The sequence below is a fragment of the Staurois parvus genome, unplaced genomic scaffold (genome assembly GCF_062004578.1).
Source record: "Staurois parvus isolate SC_StPar_1 unplaced genomic scaffold, SC_StPar_1.0 ptg000818l, whole genome shotgun sequence".
NCBI classification, from domain to species: Eukaryota; Metazoa; Chordata; class Amphibia; order Anura; family Ranidae; genus Staurois; species Staurois parvus.
Window position 1 is genome coordinate 1,691,383 of NW_028318614.1, and position 19,148 is coordinate 1,710,530.

At 40.1% G+C, this 19,148-nt stretch overlaps 1 protein-coding gene across 1 annotated transcript in view; it reads right to left on the reverse strand.

Moving 5' to 3' along the window:
* Positions 1-19,148, reverse strand: part of BBOX1 (gamma-butyrobetaine hydroxylase 1) — a 124,793-nt gene that overhangs the window by 99,087 nt on the left and 6,558 nt on the right. Inside the window, exons 2-3 of the mRNA XM_089654962.1 lie at positions 14,956-15,111; positions 14,605-14,865 (exon numbers count right to left, since the gene is read on the reverse strand). Of these exons, the coding sequence (XP_089511088.1) occupies positions 14,605-14,817 (213 nt within the window). The 5' untranslated portion in view covers positions 14,818-14,865; positions 14,956-15,111. The remainder of the gene's footprint in view (positions 1-14,604; positions 14,866-14,955; positions 15,112-19,148) is intronic.

Sequence of the window (19,148 nt, forward strand, 5' to 3'; positions counted from 1 at the left end):
TACCCTTCTCCTAACTGATACCTTCTAACAATGAGATCCCTCTGATGCTTTGGAAGCTCTCTGCGGACCATGGCCTTTGCTGTAGGATGCGACTAAGAAAATGTCAGGAAAGACCTACTAGAACAGCTGAACTTTATTTGGGGTTACTCAGAGGTACTTTAAATGATGGCAGGTGTGTAGTAGCTCCTATTTAATGTGATTTTGAATGTGACTGCTTAATTCTGAACACAGCTACATCCCCAGTGGGTGTGCACACTTATGCAACTACATCATTTTAGTTTTTTATGTTTACTCCCCCCCTAAAAGATTTCAGTTTGTTTTTCAATTGAAGTGTACAGTTTATAGGTCACATTAAAGGTGGAAAAAGTTCTGAAATCATTTATCTTTGTCTCATTTTTTACATCACAGAAACCTGACATTTTAACAGAGGTGTGTAGACTTTTTATATCCACTGTAGTCACAAACCCAAAGCTCTGAAGAAGAGGGTATACCCCTCAAAATCTGTTAGCATCTGTTCTGCTTTGTAATGTCGCTGATGCCTCCCTACAGTCGTGATTTGAGCCTTTTGTTGGAGCTTGTTTCACTTTATACACTTAAGCCCGATACCCAAAAGCTTTATCGCTTTATGTATTTAAGCCCCATACCCAACTGAGTTTGTGAGTATATTGCATTGTGTTATATATAGTTAAATAAATGGTACCTTGGGTAATGCACAAGGCTGGTGCACCCTTCTTCTGTTCTTTCATATACAGTGCATTCATAAAGTAATCAGACCACTTCACTTTTTTCGTAAAGTTGCAGCCTACTTACACTACAGTTGCTTAAATTCTTTTTTTTTCTCACTAATCTACACTCAGTACTCCATAATGACAACGTGAAAACAGAATTTTAGAAATGTTTGCAAATGTATGAAAAAGGAAAAGCTGAAATATCACATTGATATAAGTATTCAGACCCTTTGCAACAACACTTGAAATTTAACTCAGTTGCCTCCAATTCTCTCTATAAAAAGGCATCATAGCTGACAATGCATCAGAAAGAAAGCCATGAGGTCAAAGGAACTACCTGCAGAGCTCAGAGATAGGAACATTACAAGGTACAGATCTGGGGAAGGCTACAAAAAAATTCTGTTGCACTGAGGGTTCCCAAGAGCACAGTGGCCTCCATAATTCTCAAATGGAATACATTTGGCACAACCAGGATTATCCCAAGAGCTGGTCGACTGGACAAACTGAGCAATCGGAAGAAGGGCCTAAGTAAGAGAAGCGACCAAGAAACCAATGGTTACTCTGATTGAGCTCCAGAGATCCTGTGTGGAGATGAGACTAGGTCCAAAAGGACAACCATCATTGCACCCTTCCACTGATCTGGGCTTTATGGCAGAGTAGCTAGAAGAAAGCCTCTCCTCCTGAAAGCCCATTTGGAGTTTGCAAAAAAGCACCTGAAGGACTCATAGTCTGTGAGGAACAAGATACTCTGGTCTGATGAATCCAGGATTGAACTGTTTGGCCTGAATTCGAAACGTTATGTCTGGAGGAAACCAGGCACCACTCAACACCAGCTGAATACCATCCCAACAGTGAAGCATGGTGGTGGCAGCATCATGCTGTGGGGGTGTTTTTCAGCAGCAGAGAATGGGACTGGCCAGAGTTGAGGGAAAGCTGAATGAGTACCTTTTCCACAGTGCTCAGGGCCTCAGACTGGGCCAGAGGTTCACCTTCCAACATAACATCGATCCGAAGCACACAGCCAAGACAACACAGGAGTAGCTTAGGGACAACTCTGTGAATGTCCTAGAGAGGCCCAGCAACCGCCCTGACTTGAATCCTATTGAACATCTCTCGAAAGACCTGAAAATGGCTGTCTACTGACGGTCTCCATCCAACCTGAGCTTCAAAGGATTTGCTAAGAAGATTGGCAGAAAATCCCCCTATCCAGGTGTGCAAAGTTTGTCACATCACACCGAAAAAGACTTGAGGCTGTAATTTCTTCCAAAGGTGCTTCAACAAAGTACTGAGTAAAAGGATCAGAATACCTAAGTATATGTGACATTTCAATTTTTTTCTTTTTAATAAATTCACAGCCATTTCTAAACTTCTATTTTCACATTGTCATTATTGGGGTACTGAGTGTAGATTATTGAGAAAAATTAATTGAAACAATTGTAGTATCAGGCTGTAACATAACAAAATTGAAAAAGTGAAGGGGGTCTGATTACTTTATGAACGTTATGTACACAGTATGCACATGTGCTGAAAAAAAATATGACAGGAGGAGAGAACAGAGTTAGGAGAGGATTGACCACCTCAGTCTTCTGCTTCTTCTGCCCAGTCTCAGGCTGGAGCAGGGGCGGACTGACCATTTGGGCTCTCGGGCACTGCCCAAGGGCCCAGGGTCTATAGCGGGCCCCATGAGATGCCCTTGGTACCTTTCATAGGCTTTTTTGGGTGTGGTTTGAGTGTGGGCAAGAGCACAGGGCCCCATGATCCCCTATTGCCCGGGGGCCCCATGAGTTGTCAGTCCACCCCTGGGCTGGAGGTTGATAAGTAACCAGACTGTGTCATTCTAAATTTGGCAAAGAAAACTCAGGTCACCAGGCTGGTTGTGCTGAAAATTTCAGGACTGGATGGACATAAAAAAAAAGTTCTAGGATTGGTAAAAAAATTCCAGCTTTCTGCATAGAGTTCGACTTTAAGCATAACCAATAATTTGCAATATTAAAGCTGTAACAGTGTATGTTTATGATCAAAAGTGGACAACTAGTTCTGTGTAAGATTTAGGATGGCACATAAGGAAGAGAACACAAGTGATTAGTGACATTATCACATTAATCTTATCCCCTGATTAAACCCAGCCCTTTAAATGGTATCCATATCGTTTTGCCAAAATGAACTATCCAAATAACTTGGCAAGTACAGCCGACCAATAAAATACCTTTCCAAGCACCTTAATTTATGTTTAGTCAGATTCTGACTCACAATCTCATATATCTGTTGTGTATGCGAGGAAACTGTTCTATAAATCTTGGGCAAGCTACACCAGGATTGTATGATCTTCTGCTCTTCTTAATTCATAACAGGTGTCCTGGGCATGATGTTCATACATAAAGTGTAATAACCTGCCCTTTAACCAGACTCCAAGTCAGCAAGAATTTTGCTTAAAATCTCTACATTTCCATAAATCTGCAGCAATCACTGAAAGGTTTTTGGTTTTCCAAGAATTATTGGTTCAATTTTAATAACACTGCTTAATAAAGATCAATGTACCAGTCATTCCTAAAATGTATTTACACACATTACAGAAACTGCTGTTACAAGGGAAACCCAGCATGGGAGAAACCATTTCTGCCCTACTTCTGAAATTGCTATTTGCATGGCTCTCAATGATATAAAAAATATATAAGCTGGCCTCTCCAAATTGGCAAGGAAACTTTCCTATCACGTTTTAATGGCAGCCAGGAGAACCATTCCCGTACATTGGCTTTCTTCTACACCCCGTACACTATTGGAATTGATGAAGGTTATAGCAGAGATTAGAAAAATGGAGTACCTAACTGCTTGACACGCTAATCCTGTTCCTGCATTTAAAGCAGTTTGGGACTCATGGGATACTCATACCTCTGACTTGTCTGCTTAAATTGTCTGAAATTGATTGCCATTTCACTGATTTGTATTGACATTGTATGTACATATGTACCTCTCATTGGCGAGCCTGTTTTTCTGTTTTTGTTTTTTTTCCTTTTTTCTCTTCTACTGCTTTAAGTTTTTTTGAAGTCTAATATTCACTTTTCTTTAATTTTTTTAGAGGAACAACACAAATTGGATATATTTTTCTTCCTGTTTTGATTTGGAATAGAATGTGTAGTGTTCCCAATGCATTTGTGTTTATGGAAATAAAAGCTATTAGAAGGATTTTGAGCTTTATTCACTTTTTTCAACACACTGTTATTATTTTGAACACAACTGTATATATATATATATATATATATATATATATATATACAGTCATGGCCGAAATTGTTGGCACCCTTGATATTTCTCCAGGAAATCATGTATTTCTCACGAAACGTATTGCATTAACACATGTTTTGCTATACACATGTTTATTCCCTTTGTGTGTATTGGGACAAAACAAAAAAAGGGAGGAAAGAAAGCAAATTCGACATAATGTCACACAAACCTCCAAAAATGGGCTGGACAAAAGTATTGGCACCCTTTCACAACTGCGGATAAATAAGAATGTTACAAGCATGTGATGCTCCTGTAAACTCACCTGGGGCAAGTAACAGGTGTGGGCAATATAGAAATCACACCTGAAAGCAGATAAAAAGGAGAGACGTTCACTTAACCTTTGCATTGTGTGTCTGTCTGTGCCACACTAAGCATGGACAACAGAAAGAGGAGACGAGAACTGTCTGAGGACCTGAGAACCAAAATTGTGGCAAAATATCAACAATCTCAAGGTTACAAGTCCATCTCCAGAGAACTAGATTTGCCTTTGTCCACAGTGCGCAACATTATCAAGAAGTTTGCAACCCATGGCACTGTAGCTAATCTCCCTGGTCGTGGACGGATGAGGAAAATTGATGAAAGATTGCAACGCAGAATAGTCCGGATGGTGGATAAGCAGCCCCAAACATGTTCCAAAGACATTCAAGCTGTCCTGCAGGCTCAGGGAGCATCAGTGTCAGCGCGAACTATCCGTCGACATTTAAATGAAATGAAACGCTATGGCAGGAGACCCAGGAGGACCCCACTGCTGACACAGAGACATAAAAAAGCAAGACTACAGTTTGCCAAAATGTACTTGAGTAAGCCAAAAGCCTTCTGGGAAAACGTCTTGTGGACAGATGAGACCAAGATAGAGCTTTTCGGTAAAGCACATCATTCTACTGTTTACCGAAAACGGAATGAGGCCTACAAAGAACAAAACACAGTACCTACGGTAAAATATGGTGGAGGTTCAATGATGTTTTGGGGTTGTTTTGCTGCCTCTGGCACTGGGTGCCTTGACTGTGTGCAAGGCATCATGAAATCTGAGGATTACCAAAGGATTTTGGGTCGCACTGTAGGGCCCAGTGTCAGAAAGCTGGGTTTGCGTCCAAGATCCTGGGTCTTCCAGCAGGACAATGACCCCAAACATAGGTCAAAAAGCACTCAGAAATGGATGGCAAAGAAGCGCTGGAGAGTTCTGAAGTGGCCAGCAATGAGCCCAGATCTAAATCCCATTGAACACCTGTGGAGAGATCTTAAAATTGCTGTTGGGAAAAGGTGTCCTTCCAATAAGAGAGACCTGGAGCTGTTTGCAAAGGAAGAGTGGTCCAAAATTCCGGGTGAGAGGTGTCAGAAGCTTATTGATGGTTATAGGAAGCGACTGATTTCAGTTATGTTTTCCAAAGGGTGTGCAACCAAATATTAAGTTAAGGGTGCCAATACTTTTGTCCAGCCCATTTTTGGGGTTTTGTGTGACATTATGTCATATTTGCTTTTCTGCCTCTGTTTTATATTTGTTCCAATACATACAAAGGGAATAAACATGTGTATAGCAAAACATGTGTTAATGCAATACCTTTTTTGTGTGAAATACTTGATTTTCAGGAAAAATATCAAGGGTGCCAACAATTTCGGCCATGACTGTATATATATATACTTACCGATGAAGTTTTTTGTTTTTTAAATAAAAATGAATGCCCATCTCGTTGCTGCAGCATTGGTATGATGCTGCAGCTGTCTCATGTTAGCTCTAATCCTGAGGACCAAGTGATCATATGACCAGTGGACACTCAGTTCTCAGTTTGCTCAGAATGAAGAGCAGTAACTGTCAATCACCGCTCTCCACTCTGCTCCTCCAGTGCTCACTGGAGCACTGAGCTTGGGAGGGGGCTCTCAATTGCATGCTGAGAGCAGAGCCAGCTGTCAATCAGGCAGTGCCTTCCAGAGCCTGAAGTCAATAGCCCACTATTAACTGGTTCTGGGTTACAGAACAGCAAAAGCAAGTGCACTCCTTTGACCAAAAGGAGAAGTATGGCAAAACAAACTTTGTTCATACCTTTCTTTTAATGTCTTTGTTAATTTTAAAAAAAGTTTTTCCCAATGTATTTTTTTAAATCTGTAGATTTCCTTAAGTACCTGATAATCCTGCTATTAAGGTCAATATTCAGGCACTTACTGCTATGCGGTGACAATTCTCAACTGTACTCCTCCACTGTCACCTTCTCACATGGGCCCTTGGGAAAACTATAAGTAGGCATGCTGATACACATCGCACAGGCATGACCCACCATTGTAAGGAAACTGTTCCGAAAAAATTAAATAAGCAGCTAATGCAGAAGCTAACAAATGTAGGCAGAAAATGGATAAAAAGAAGCTGCAGGAGATCAGCAGCACTGTGAAGCAAAAAAAAGGAAGGTTAGATCCTATTTCAGTTTTTAGTTGAGCTCTGCACAGACACGGAAAGAATTCTTTCCAATAGGGCACAGACAGGAAATACACTATATGATCAAATGTTTGTAGACACCTGATAATCACACATACTATATGGCAAAAATTACTGTATGTGACACCCCCTCCTTATTATTGAGTGCAGGTGTTTCCAATGAAGGTTCTTGTTAATGTTACAGCATACAAAGAAATATTAAACAACTGTGTGCTTCCAACCTTGTGATGACAGGTTTAGTATGTGACTGTGCCCAAAAGTCAGGTCCAAAATGATATGGTTTTATGAGCTTGGTGTGGAGGAACCTCAATTGTCTTCACCGAGCCTTGACTTAGACCCTATTGAAAATTTTTGGGATATACTCAAATGCCTCTTGCGTTCCAGACCTTCTCGTTCAATCTCAGTACTAGACCTCACAAATGGTTATTTTACAAAATGGGCCAAAGTCCCACAGACACGCTTTCCAGTGGAACCTGTTATAGCCCCAAAGTGTTGTCCAGTTGTGTATCAATGCTCATGGTTTTGGAATGGCATATTTAGCAAACTCGTATATGGTAGGTGTGATGGTCAGGTGTCCACAAACCTTTGATCATATAGTGTACCTTCATCTTTAGGAGAAGGCCATCAATTGTTGTCCTCAACAGTCAAAGGCCTTTCTATAGCTATTCTCCAAATGAAAAAGGAATCTACTGAGCATGTGTGGCTCCACCAGAATTTTTTCTGTAGAGGGCATATGCAGTTCTTAGCAGTCCCACAGTGAAGATCTCTGTGGATTCTGAACAAGTAGTCAGCAGACTTGGCGAAGTTGCTGGAGGCAGGGGAAGACAACATTTTAAGAATAACTGTATTAAAAGTACACTTGTCCTTTAAAATAGTTGACATTTGATTTTGAGGAGTTTTTTCGATCACTGTGTCCATCTTCAGTTTCTCAGTGCCTGTGAAGCTGACCTCTAGGATCCATTGATGCTTAGCATCAACCCACACAATTTACTGTACTGCTGATTGTGTCAAAACCCCTTAGCATAACATATGCACCCCCACACTCAACAGCAGTTGTTATTTTCTTTAGGTTTCTGCTTTTTTCTGATTATTGAGTTTCTTTTCACAGCACTTATTTACAAGATGCCTCCAATCTATTCAAGTATTATTTTGCAAAAGTGTGACTCCACTTTCTGCAAACCTCTGTGATTCTTCTAGATTGTTTTATAATGTTTTTGCATCTCATAAATGGTTCAATATGCTACACTATCAAAATAGACAAACGTCCAGGCGCTAAATCCCTCAACCAACGCTGGGTAAGACAAGGATAAGATAAGGCCAATGCCAGAGCTGCTCCAATGACCATTAGGAGTTTGGAGTAATATGAAAAGAGCATAGAAATTAAAGCGAGCGCTCTTATTTTCCATGCTACACTATCAGGATCTTTTTTGTGCTACTTTCTTTATGGGTTTTTTTCCTCAGAGGTTGCTATACACTACTCCAGTGTTTCTTAACCTTTTTTCAGTCAAGGCACGCTTTAAAATTCTGCAAAATCTCGAGGCATGCTTTAAACTTCTGCACAATCTCGAGGCACCCTTTAAATTCTGCCTGCGCTGAGTACTTCCGTTATAATACCGCTTCCCGCTCCCGAACACCGACTACAGGCACCACAGATTTGAAGTAAGCCAGACAGTAGACTAGTTTTTTTGAACACAGATACAAGATATAAACACTCAAGGGACAAATCCCCCTCCCTGCATAATGTCACAGGGCGGGGCAATCTACATGTAGTAACAAGACACACACAGGTATTCAAACTTCACTCCAGCAGACAGTCCCATCAGGAGGGAGGGCTACTGAAGACAACCCCCCACTAAGCTAATACACATAAACACATACATCCCATTATAGTTTACTCCTAAGCAAGACAAACAATAGAACAATGGGATGCAACCACATAACACCAAATATGGGAAGCTGAGACAGAGGTCTCCCCACCTCTCCAAAGTGAGCTGGATTCCATGGGCCCCCACCGTCACACGAGACACCCTTTAAAATTCTGCACAATCCTGAGGCACCCATTACAAAATATAAAAAACTAGACAAATTCTCTCTTCCACTCATCTAGTGTTACCGGAGTGGAGCAGGGAAGGGGAAAGCAAGGATGCTGAGCAGGTTCTTGATGTCCTTCTTTCAACTGAAGACATCATTAGTTTTCATGTTGCCAATGGCTAGAAAGTTGTAATGGTCCACAATGAAAACCTGTGGCTTTGTGTAACTAAAAGGCAGGCTTGATCCACCACTGGCTTGTATACAATTTTAGTCAATTTTTGGGCATTTTGTCAAAGCACACCTGAAGAAACCGGAAGACACCCCAGGGTTTATGGGCACTCTAGTTGAAAAAGGCTGCCTACCCTATTGTTTCTACAAAAAAACATTTTTCTTCAAGGCTCTCTTTAAAATTATGGACAATCTCAAGGCACCCAATTCTAAAATATTAAAGACAAAAATAGACATAAACATAACACCAAAACTAAACTATACATACTGCAGCAGCATCCATACATGTAGGACACCCAGCAATAATGGTGATCTATTTTTACAAAGCAAATATACAGGTATCGTTGCACACTAGTACTGACTGATATTCAGGTGATCCTGGTGGCCAGCTTGGGTCACGCAGAGTATTTTTAAGTCCCCACCCTAAGGTTTTGGCGCACATGTATGAAGTGGCTAGTGTAGGGAGAACATACCTATCTGTCAGGGACAGCACTAGTGGTAGGGAGAGGATGCAGAAGAGTAGGAAACACTCAGGGCCTATGTCTGCACTTCTGCAAGCTCCCTCTTGGGTTGGACTGGCCAGGCTGCACTCTACCTCCCCTGGCAGGGGCTGTGTTCAGTTCGGGCCTACAACCACTGACTCTCCGGGGCATTGACTGTAAGTTACCAGAAGGGTGAGCTCCCCGCTGGGCTGTTGTACTGTTTGAAAGTTCTTCAATGGTTACTGCACTCTGGGCCTCTGTGTATTTACTGTAGCCGCACCATGGTGTACATACCCAACAGACAAGTTCCTTAACAACCGAAGATGTCATTTGTGGCTGGCCTGCTCAGTGCCCAAGGTTGTGATGCTGTACAATAAAAACCTGGATCTTTGTGTAACAATCCTTATGCCAGCTTGTTGATAATTTTTGAGCAATGTGGAGCAATTTTTCGGCATTTTGTCATCGCACTTCAGAAAAAGCAAAAGTGCATTGCAGGGAGGATGTAAGTAAATGTATGTCAATGCCCAGAATAAATTTATACTCTGGCCAGTAGAATGCATTTACTCTCAAAAGCCATATGCACATAAACATGTGTAAATACACTCATAAGCACGCATATATATTGTAACATTAGAGGCATTTTTCTTCTGCCAAATGCTGCTTATTTTCATAAGCCCATGTTCATGGGACCTTAATCTTCACATCAGAAACAGGGTCACTTTAAGATCAGGAGTTGTCTTCAAAGGACTTGAATTGACCTGAACAGTTCAGGAAACCTATAAAAAACTAACACTAGCAGATTACCTGGAAGGGTACCCAAACCTTTGCCAATTCAAATGTTTTCTTACTTTGTCTAAGCTGTTAAATTGAGCAAATGAACAGTAATGTGGAACTTATGTCACATTTTCTTCAATAAACTAAAATATGTTTTCATCTATCCCCACTAATGAATTTCTGTGAATTTAAATGTTTTTACCAAAGTGGAATAACAAGTGAGTTCCTGAACTATGGTAAAAGGAGATGCTGACATGGTAGCATGCAGTTTCCAAAGCAAAGCAGGCATTTCCTGACGTATGTGATTTTATAGCTGTGCATCTAACCCTAAAACCAAAAATGTAATACAGTATATTGCAGCTTTCTAGTTCTTGGTTTAGTAGCTACATTTGTTGTGTTTTTTCAAGCTTCATTTACTCAATTTTCAGCTAGTAATTTTTCAAAAAACACACTTCCTGTCCCTGAGTTGCTACATCATTCCTCTACTGTATCTATGGAGGGAGCCTTGGCTGTCACCCTAGGCTGCTCTCCTGGTATGGATTACAAATATGTCTGTATCTATATCTTCATCTCCAATACATGGGGTGCAGGGCAATTGTTAGGTTACAAAAAATACCTAGGAAGGAAGACTTTCTTCAGTACAGCTCACAATAAGTGCCATAGACACCACAAGTCTGGCAACATCAGCCAGTATTTCCTGAACATGTTCTTAGTTTGAAAGTAAAACTAATGCAACCACCACATGAAAAGACTATAAAAAATGTTTTTAAATTCCAGTGTATATACCGCCATTTAGCAAAGACATGTAGCAGAATACATTTTGGCCTATATTTATGACGAAATTTGATTTTTTAATTTTTTTAACTGGACATGTTTAATAGCAAAAAGTCAAAAATATTGTTTTCTTCTCAAAATTGTCAGTCCTTTTTTTATAGCACAAAAAAACAAAAACCGCACAGGCGAGCAAATACCACCAAAAGAAAGCTCTATTTGTGGGGAAAAAAAGGACGTACATTTCATGTGGGTGCAGCGTTGCATGACCACGCAATTGTCAGTTAAAGTAACGCAGCGCCATAGCGCAATAAATGGCCTGGTCAAGAAGGGGGGGGGTAACTCCTCTGGAGAGCAAGTTTTGTAAGATCTGCATCACATATTTTTTTAATGGGGGCCATAGTTCTACTTTGAAAGTGTTACTAAATCCACAACAGTAAAATCAGTCTGTATATGCAGTAAAGCATGCTTGTTATACTCACTGTGGAATCTAAGGGGTTAATCCTCTGCATTGTGTAAAAAGGATGTTTGATCCTGTCTTTGCTGATCCTCCCCTTTTTCCATGTATCCCATTTCATCTCCTGATAAAACGGGGCCTCAGGAACACTCTACACATGCCCAGTTTGCTGTGTACTGCTAAAGAGTTTTTTTCTTTTTCTTGGAAGGGTGCATGTGATCAGCACAGGGCCAATCAGCACTGTCAAGAAAGAGGGTCAGGGGTTATGCAGTTTCATAGGGCAGTGAGAGGAGAATGAAAACTCCTCCTACAAGCTTTAACCAGTGCTCAGCTGAACACAGATAGAAGTCACAAAACTGCTCTAACTGCTGATGAGAAAAGGTATTTTGCAGTTTATATTTACTAAAATAATTGCATTTCCGTGGTGTGTTACTGTGGGATACCAGATATAGTGAATGCAGTGTCCCTAGGTTTAGGAACTGTTTAAGGCTAAAGATAATCTCTTCAGCAGGCAAACAAAGTTTTAAATCAAATTATTTGTAACGAGTAAGATCCTCTGTTTTTTTATTCCTGTGTCCACATCCTCTATCCAAAAGAAAAACATTAGATGGACCAGAGTCTTAAGGCTTAAAAATATATTAATATTCTACTAATTGAAAAGAATCCCCAAAAAATCTGTGAAAAACAATCAATACATAATATCTAATTCAAACGATCCAGAATCATAAAGTGCCCATGCAAGGATGCCACAGAGAACCGGTGCACCGTGTTCTCAAAAGCCAATGGTGAGTATTCATTCCAATGACCAAATCCAGTGATCCAACTACTGCTTCCTGATGCCGTATTTCTGTGAAATGCATTGAGGCTTGGCTGTTGTCATCGCTTCCAGTTTCTGTCCATGTCATTTTCAACAAGTACATTGCGGTCTGTGGAACCCACATTGACTCGGGGATTGTGAGCACAAATTCATGGTGTTTGATGCTACCCTACGCTTTGTGGTAGTGCCGGTTAGGCACAATAAAATGTGAATGCAAGTGGTTTTATTGATTTTTATTTTTAATCAAATACATATACTACACTTTAGAAGTTTTTTCTCTCTGAGCGTATGTGTGTCATTTCCCATCTATGAGAGATTACTTATTAGAAGATTGTAATGCAATGTTAGAAGATTGTGATGCTACCTGCTCCATTTCCTCTTCTTGCTGATTGTCTCAATTGAGAGATGTGATCGGCTCACTGATTATAAGGATCTGGTAAGTTGTTCATCTTACCCCACATGGTGGATCACTGGATTTGGCTATTGAAATGAATACTCACCATTGGCTTTTGTGAACACGGTACACAGGTTCTCTCTGGAGTCATTGCGTGGACACTTCATTATTATGGACATTTTTATGATCATTTGAATTAGATCATTTTTCACAGTTTTTTTTTTATTCTTTTCAGTTAGTAGGTTTTTGATATTACATATTTTAGGAGAGGCGCTAACCTTTTAATTATTTTTGTTTTTTTATATATAATGTTTGTTTGAACAAAAGGGGAAGCTTCTCTTGATTCTATTATAGACATCAGGTTGGCACCTCTATCATGTATTTATTTCTTTAAAAAATATATTGCAGTCTTCAGGCATGGTGGCTGTATTAGTTTATTTCCTCTAACTCTTTTGCCCTGATGAGTGTGTGTGAGCGCTGGACCGGTAGAAGTAAAAGTTGGTTTTGATGGGTCTACTGTAACGTGATTTCTACTTAGAAGAAACACATCCAGGATTGAAGTCTAGAGTAAGTGGACCTATGCTACATCCAAACTTGGATGTATTTGATGCTCTTAACCTTTTCAAAAAGTCCTTTAAATGAGATCAACTAATGTATCAAGCACTAACCCATACACATTGAAAATTCAGACCTATTTTTCAGGACAGTGCTCTGTCACTTTACTGAATCTATGAAGGAGAAGTGTTGTGGCTGTTGTAGGCTGCTTTGCTGATTTAGCCCACAAATGCAAACTTTCCCCTTTCTTCATCTCCATTACATAGCGTGAAAAAGTATTTAGCCTGAAGAAAAAAATGAATGCAACCACATCTAAGGACTAGTAGGCTGAAGTGTATTACATTTTTGAACAGCAACCTCTGTCATCTTTCATCGGTTTAAAACAGTCAGAAAACAAAAGACAACTTGTTACTGGATGCTGCTGATAACAGCACCATGTGCATGGCTTGTCGCCTTTCTAAACTATTGTACTTGTGTTGTATATTTCTTCTTAGTACAAAAGCAATTTTAAATACAATTAAATTGTATCTATGGCCATTGTAGGTACTGTTAAACCCTTGTCAGGAATTCCTGATTGATCCAGATCTTTAACTGTGTCTACAGCCAAATGTTTTTTTTTTTTTTTCATTTTTGAGTGGTAAGTGGTTGGAACCCTATTCTTGTCTATACCTTGTCTATTCTTGTCTAATGCCCTATTGTTGTCTATAGCTTGTCATACATTTGTTCAGCCTGCAGGCTAAATGAAAGAAATCAAAAAAGATTGCTCCATCCATGCTATTTAGGAGGAGGAGTTTTCCCTGCCCTCTATTGTATTCTAACAGCCACCATGGATGGCTATCACAACACCTGAACAGCAGCTTCTTCGGAAAAAGTCCATTGAACAATTGGTAAATCCGGGCAGGGCCACTATAGGCACCTATGGCCAGAATTTGTGACGATTCAGCAGGAATCAGCTGAGGTTTGCACTGTGTATGGTAGCCTTATGTCACTGTTATGAGGGTTATTTGCCAGGGTGGATGGAACTTTAAAGAAAATCCAAAATTTTGAGTTACCTCTATAAAAGGAGACAAATTCAATGACAACTCATTTCTCCAACTATCCTCTCATTTCTTGTTTTATCTACAGGACAGGAAGTGAAGGCAAATCTTCAGAGTTGGCAAAATACCTGAGAGGGGTTTTAAAGGTCAACTACTGGAATCTGAAAATGCTCCCTTGCAGTGGGGCTGCACTTTTACTTACCTGATCATCTGCTCCCCTGGCGGACAGCACTCCACCATGCATCGGTGATGGACTGTCCTGCTCTGCCTACATATTCAATGCACTTGTATTGGCCCTGATTATGTCAGGACCATAGACCACTGGAGCATGATAAAGAATATGGTGGGCCAGTGGGGCCAGTTTAGCAATGCAGAGGAGCATAGGATCAGGTAAGTATATCTAACTTCCCATGCCCCCTAAGCCTGAAGGAGTAGTTAACTCTTGCAGTACGGGAGCAGCCCCACACTAATGGAGTATTTTTAAGTTTCCCAGAGTTCAGCTTATATCATTTTCTACCCCATCCAAAATTAAAAAAAAAATCTTTGGCCTTAGATATACTTTAATATTCTAGTAACACGGAAGCAAGCCCATTAGAATCTCATTAATGTAGTTATCTGTATACCTTGTTTTCGTTGTAAAGATTCACTTTATCCAGTCCAGTATTCACATCCAGATCCTCAATGGGAAGCTTTCTGGCTTTGGCAGACTGAAGGAAGCAGCTAGGACACTGGCAGTTATCTCTGAGCCATACATATGGGTATAGACTTTGCCCTCCATCCTTCCAGTGTACACAGACAAAGCGTTCAGCATCTAATACCTCTATGTGCTGGATCATAGTCTCAGTGAGAGCAGTCTGGTTACTTTTCAATTAAATTTAATGGTCCTGAGGTAATTAAAAAAAAAAAAGAACAGTATTAGCATTTTAGTGATTTTAGCTTCTGTAGCAGTTGACTTTTAAAAATCAGGTACTTACAAGTGCCTAGAGTCCAGCACTCTTTTCCCCGCGGCCAATTCTTCTTTCCACTGTAGGTCCTGGCACACTGATCTTGGGTATGGGAACTGGCTATGGAATCACAACTGGCTCGCCACTTCCATGTGTGAGATTGCGCAATGCTCCAAGACTCGTTCGCTGTGAAAAAACATCTAAAGTGTTAGCGGGGGTGAGGAGTTGGAATAGAGGCACTTTCATTTTGAGATGCTGCTATAAAGGGCTATTCCACTAACACATTATTGAACCATTATCATATAAGGGTCTGGTATAATTCATTTACTTTTTTATAAGTCCTCCTTCACAAGGGCGTTCAGAGGCTTATGCTGAAATCAAGAAACAGCAGACTGTACAGTGGGGATCAAAAGTTTGGGCACCCCAGCTAAAAAATTGTATTAATGTGCATAAAGAAGCCAAGGAAAGATGGAAAAATTTCCAAAAGGCAACAAATTACAGATTAGACATTCTTATAATATGTCAACAAAAGTTAGATTTTATTTGCATCATTTACACTTTCAAAATAACAGAAAACAAAAAAATGGCATCTGCAAAAGTTTGAGCACCCTGCAGAATTTATAGCATGCACTGCCCCTTTTGCCAAGCTGAGACCTGCCAGTGTCATGGATTGTTCTCAATCATCATCTGGGAAGACCAGGTGATGTCAATCTCAAAGGTTTTAAATGCCCAGACTCATCTGACCTTGCCCCAACAATCAGCACCATGGGTTCTTCTAAGCAGTTGTCTAGAAAACTGAAACTGAAAATAGTTCACACTCACAAAGCTGGAGAAGGCTATAAGAAGATAGCAAAGCGTTTTCAGATGTCAATATCCTCTGTTTGGAATGTAATTAAGAAATGGCAGTCATCAGGAACAGTGGAGGTTAAAGCAAGATCTGGAAGACCAAGAAAAATATCAAACAGAACAGCTCGCAGGATTGTGAGAAAAACAATTCAAAACCCACGTTTGACTGCACGATCCCTCCAGAAAGATCTGGCAGACACTGGAGTTGTGGTACACTATTCCACTATAAAGAGATACTTGTACAAATATGGTCTTCATGGAAGAGTCATCAGAAGAAAACCTCTTCTACGTCCTCACCACAAAAATCATCGTTTGAACTTTGCAAATGAACATATAGACAAGCCTGATGCATTTAGGAAACAAGTTCTGTGGACCGATGAGGTTAAAATTGAACTTTTTGGCCGGAATGAGCAAAGGTACGTTTGGAGAAGAAGGGCACAGAATTTAATGAAAAGAACCTCTGTCCAACTGTTAAGCATAGGGTTGGATCAATCATGCTTTGGGGTTGTGTTGCAGCCAGTGGCACAGGGAACATCTCACGAGTAGAAGGAAAAATGGATTCAATAAAATTTCAGCAAATTTTGGATGGTAACTTGATGCCATCTGTGAAAAACCTGAAGTTAAAGAGAGGATGGCTTCTACAAACGGATAATGATCCTAAACACACCTCGAAATCCACGGGGGATTACATCAAGAGGCGTAAACTGAAGGTTTTGCCATGGCCTTCACAATCTCCTGACCTCAACATAATTGAAAATCTATGGATAGATCTTAAAAGAGCAGTGCGTGACAGACAGCCCAGAAATCTCAAAGAACTGGAAGACTTTTGTAAGGAAGAATGGGCAAAGATACCTCAAACAAGAATTGAAAGACTCTTGGCTGGCTACAAAAAGTGTTTACAAGCTGTGATACTTGCCAAAGGGGGCAGTACAAGATATTAACTCTGCAGGGTGCCCAAACTTTTGCAGACGCCATTTTTTTGTTTTCTGTTATTTTGAAAGTGAAAATGATGGAAATAAAATCTAACTTTTGTTGACATATTATAAGAATGTATAATCTGTAATTTGATGCCTTTTGGAGATTTTTCCATCTTTCCTTGGCTTCTTTATGCACATTAATACAAATTTTTAGCTGGGGTGCCCAAACTTTCGATCCCCACTGTATGTGAATAGCAGTGGCACACAGGCCAATTACATGTGAGCTGTTGCAATTAGCTGTGGAAGCTGGTAGACTCCCATTGGTTTCAATGGGGCTGCCTCCTGCAGTTATTCGCTGGGATACCCCCCTGCCAGGTTTCTTGTTAGTACATGTGGTCAGGCCAATTTGCATTTGTGAATGTGGCCTTATAGGAATCATTCTCAAGTTATTTAAGTAGCACTTATCTTTCCAGATGTCATCAGGGTGGTTATGTGATGTGCAGTGTTCTCTTCCTTTTTGTATCTTTTCCAGTGGTGGGAGTTCTCAACAATGCTGAGAGCAGTACTGATGTGAGCACCCCTCTCTGCATCATTGTATGTGATGGCAGAGCTCTGTGTTGACACCCTCTCAGGGGGTGGGTCCATTACACCCTGCACTCAAATCATGCCAGACTGAAGACATCTAGTGGCAACTAGGATAAATCCCTGAAGAGGAGATGAGCATTGCAGCTAGGGTTGCTTTTATAGGGGACTTTTCTTTAAATAGGGCTGGACTTTAAAATGTTCTATACATTAAAGCTTCTCTTGAAACTTTCTGGTCCACCAAAACCACACTCATCCATATATATATATATATATATATATATATATATATATATATATGGTATATGGTAAGCAATGCCAATCCATGACCTTTGAATCAGGAATGCATCCTTAAATTGTCACTAAACCCACATCATAAAAAACTGTCAATAAATGCTGTATTACATGCTGTTCATGCACACTCATTCTCTATGTGATTCCTTTTCTGTATCCTGCAAAAAACACCTGGTTGATCCTACTATTCTCTATATCCACCTTCTGTCCATGTCCCCAATGCAGTTGGTGATTTTGCAAGCACAATGTTGACAACTACTGCACATGCTCAATTTTTAGTGAGTTTCTATGCTGAGCATTTCTTCCATATCACATCTGAGCAGCCCATGTGACTATAGAATCAAAAATATGGTCATATGCACAGTGGTAAATGACAGCCCGCTCCCTCCCTCCTCCTCCATGCCCACTAACCAGCTAAACACAATAGGGGTGAGGTATTACATGTTGATTGATGGAGACATCATCTCCTTGTTAGTCTAAGACACAGGCTGGAGGGGTGTGACACAGCCTGTGACTGGCAGAAATCCGCCCACACCATGCCAAAAAAAAAATTGATTTCAAATATACATTTGTATGGTGATTTAAAACAGTTTATCAATGTTAACAATTTATTTTTTACTCTCTAACTTAAAAGTTGTTTTTTTTTTAATGTGACCAGCAGCAGAGAACTAGAAGCTTTTCCTGCCACTGTTTTTCTGCACATAGACTGGGAAAGAGCTGGGTCATGTGACAGCTATATATCAATGAGGAAAAACGTACTTACATTTTTAAAAAATAAAATAATAACAGCCATCATCCATATACAGAAAGAGAAGGGACAATGTAAATTAATCAGCGTGTGAGTAGTATCACTTAAAACTGGAACAGCCAGTCGTGAAACACCAATAGACTAAAATATTTTCTAATAATATGATAGGTTGCCTGACCCTTGACCATATGTGCATTTGGTCAAATCTATATGAGATGGACATTAAAATATATTTAAAACAAACATTTTTTATAGGGTGGGACCTTTTAAAAACCTCTGCTGGCTGTTATTTTGCCATCTGTATCCCATCTGGAAAGTTTTCCTTCATTTCCTTTCTTGTGGATGCAGGAGGAAGTAAGAAGAAATCTCTCCAAAGTGAAGGAATTGCCCTATTAGATGGCTGACATTAGAACAAGTGTTCCATTGGAAATTTCCCCTCTATTTAGAGTTGCCACTTCATTTAAACACATATTAATTACACAGGTTCTGAGGCTGATTAAGGTGGTAATTAAACTCACTTAGTGACTTATCTGCAATAAATTAGCCTCAGAAACTGTATAATTAGTATGTGTTCGATTTTAAAGGGATGAGGGGGCAACCCTACCTCTATTCCTGTTTTGGTGACAACCAAACCTTTTGGATTTGCCCTCACTTTCAGTCCCAGTGGCAAAGATCAGCAGAACAAATAGCTAAGTTCACAACTATACCTCATTTTGATGGACTGACCCTCTTTTGGAACCAAATCTCTTTGTTCCATAGATGGCTAAGATTTAGAAATCAAGACTTAACCCAATCAATAAAAACAAGAAAAAGAAAAGAAACTAAATGCCGGCCAC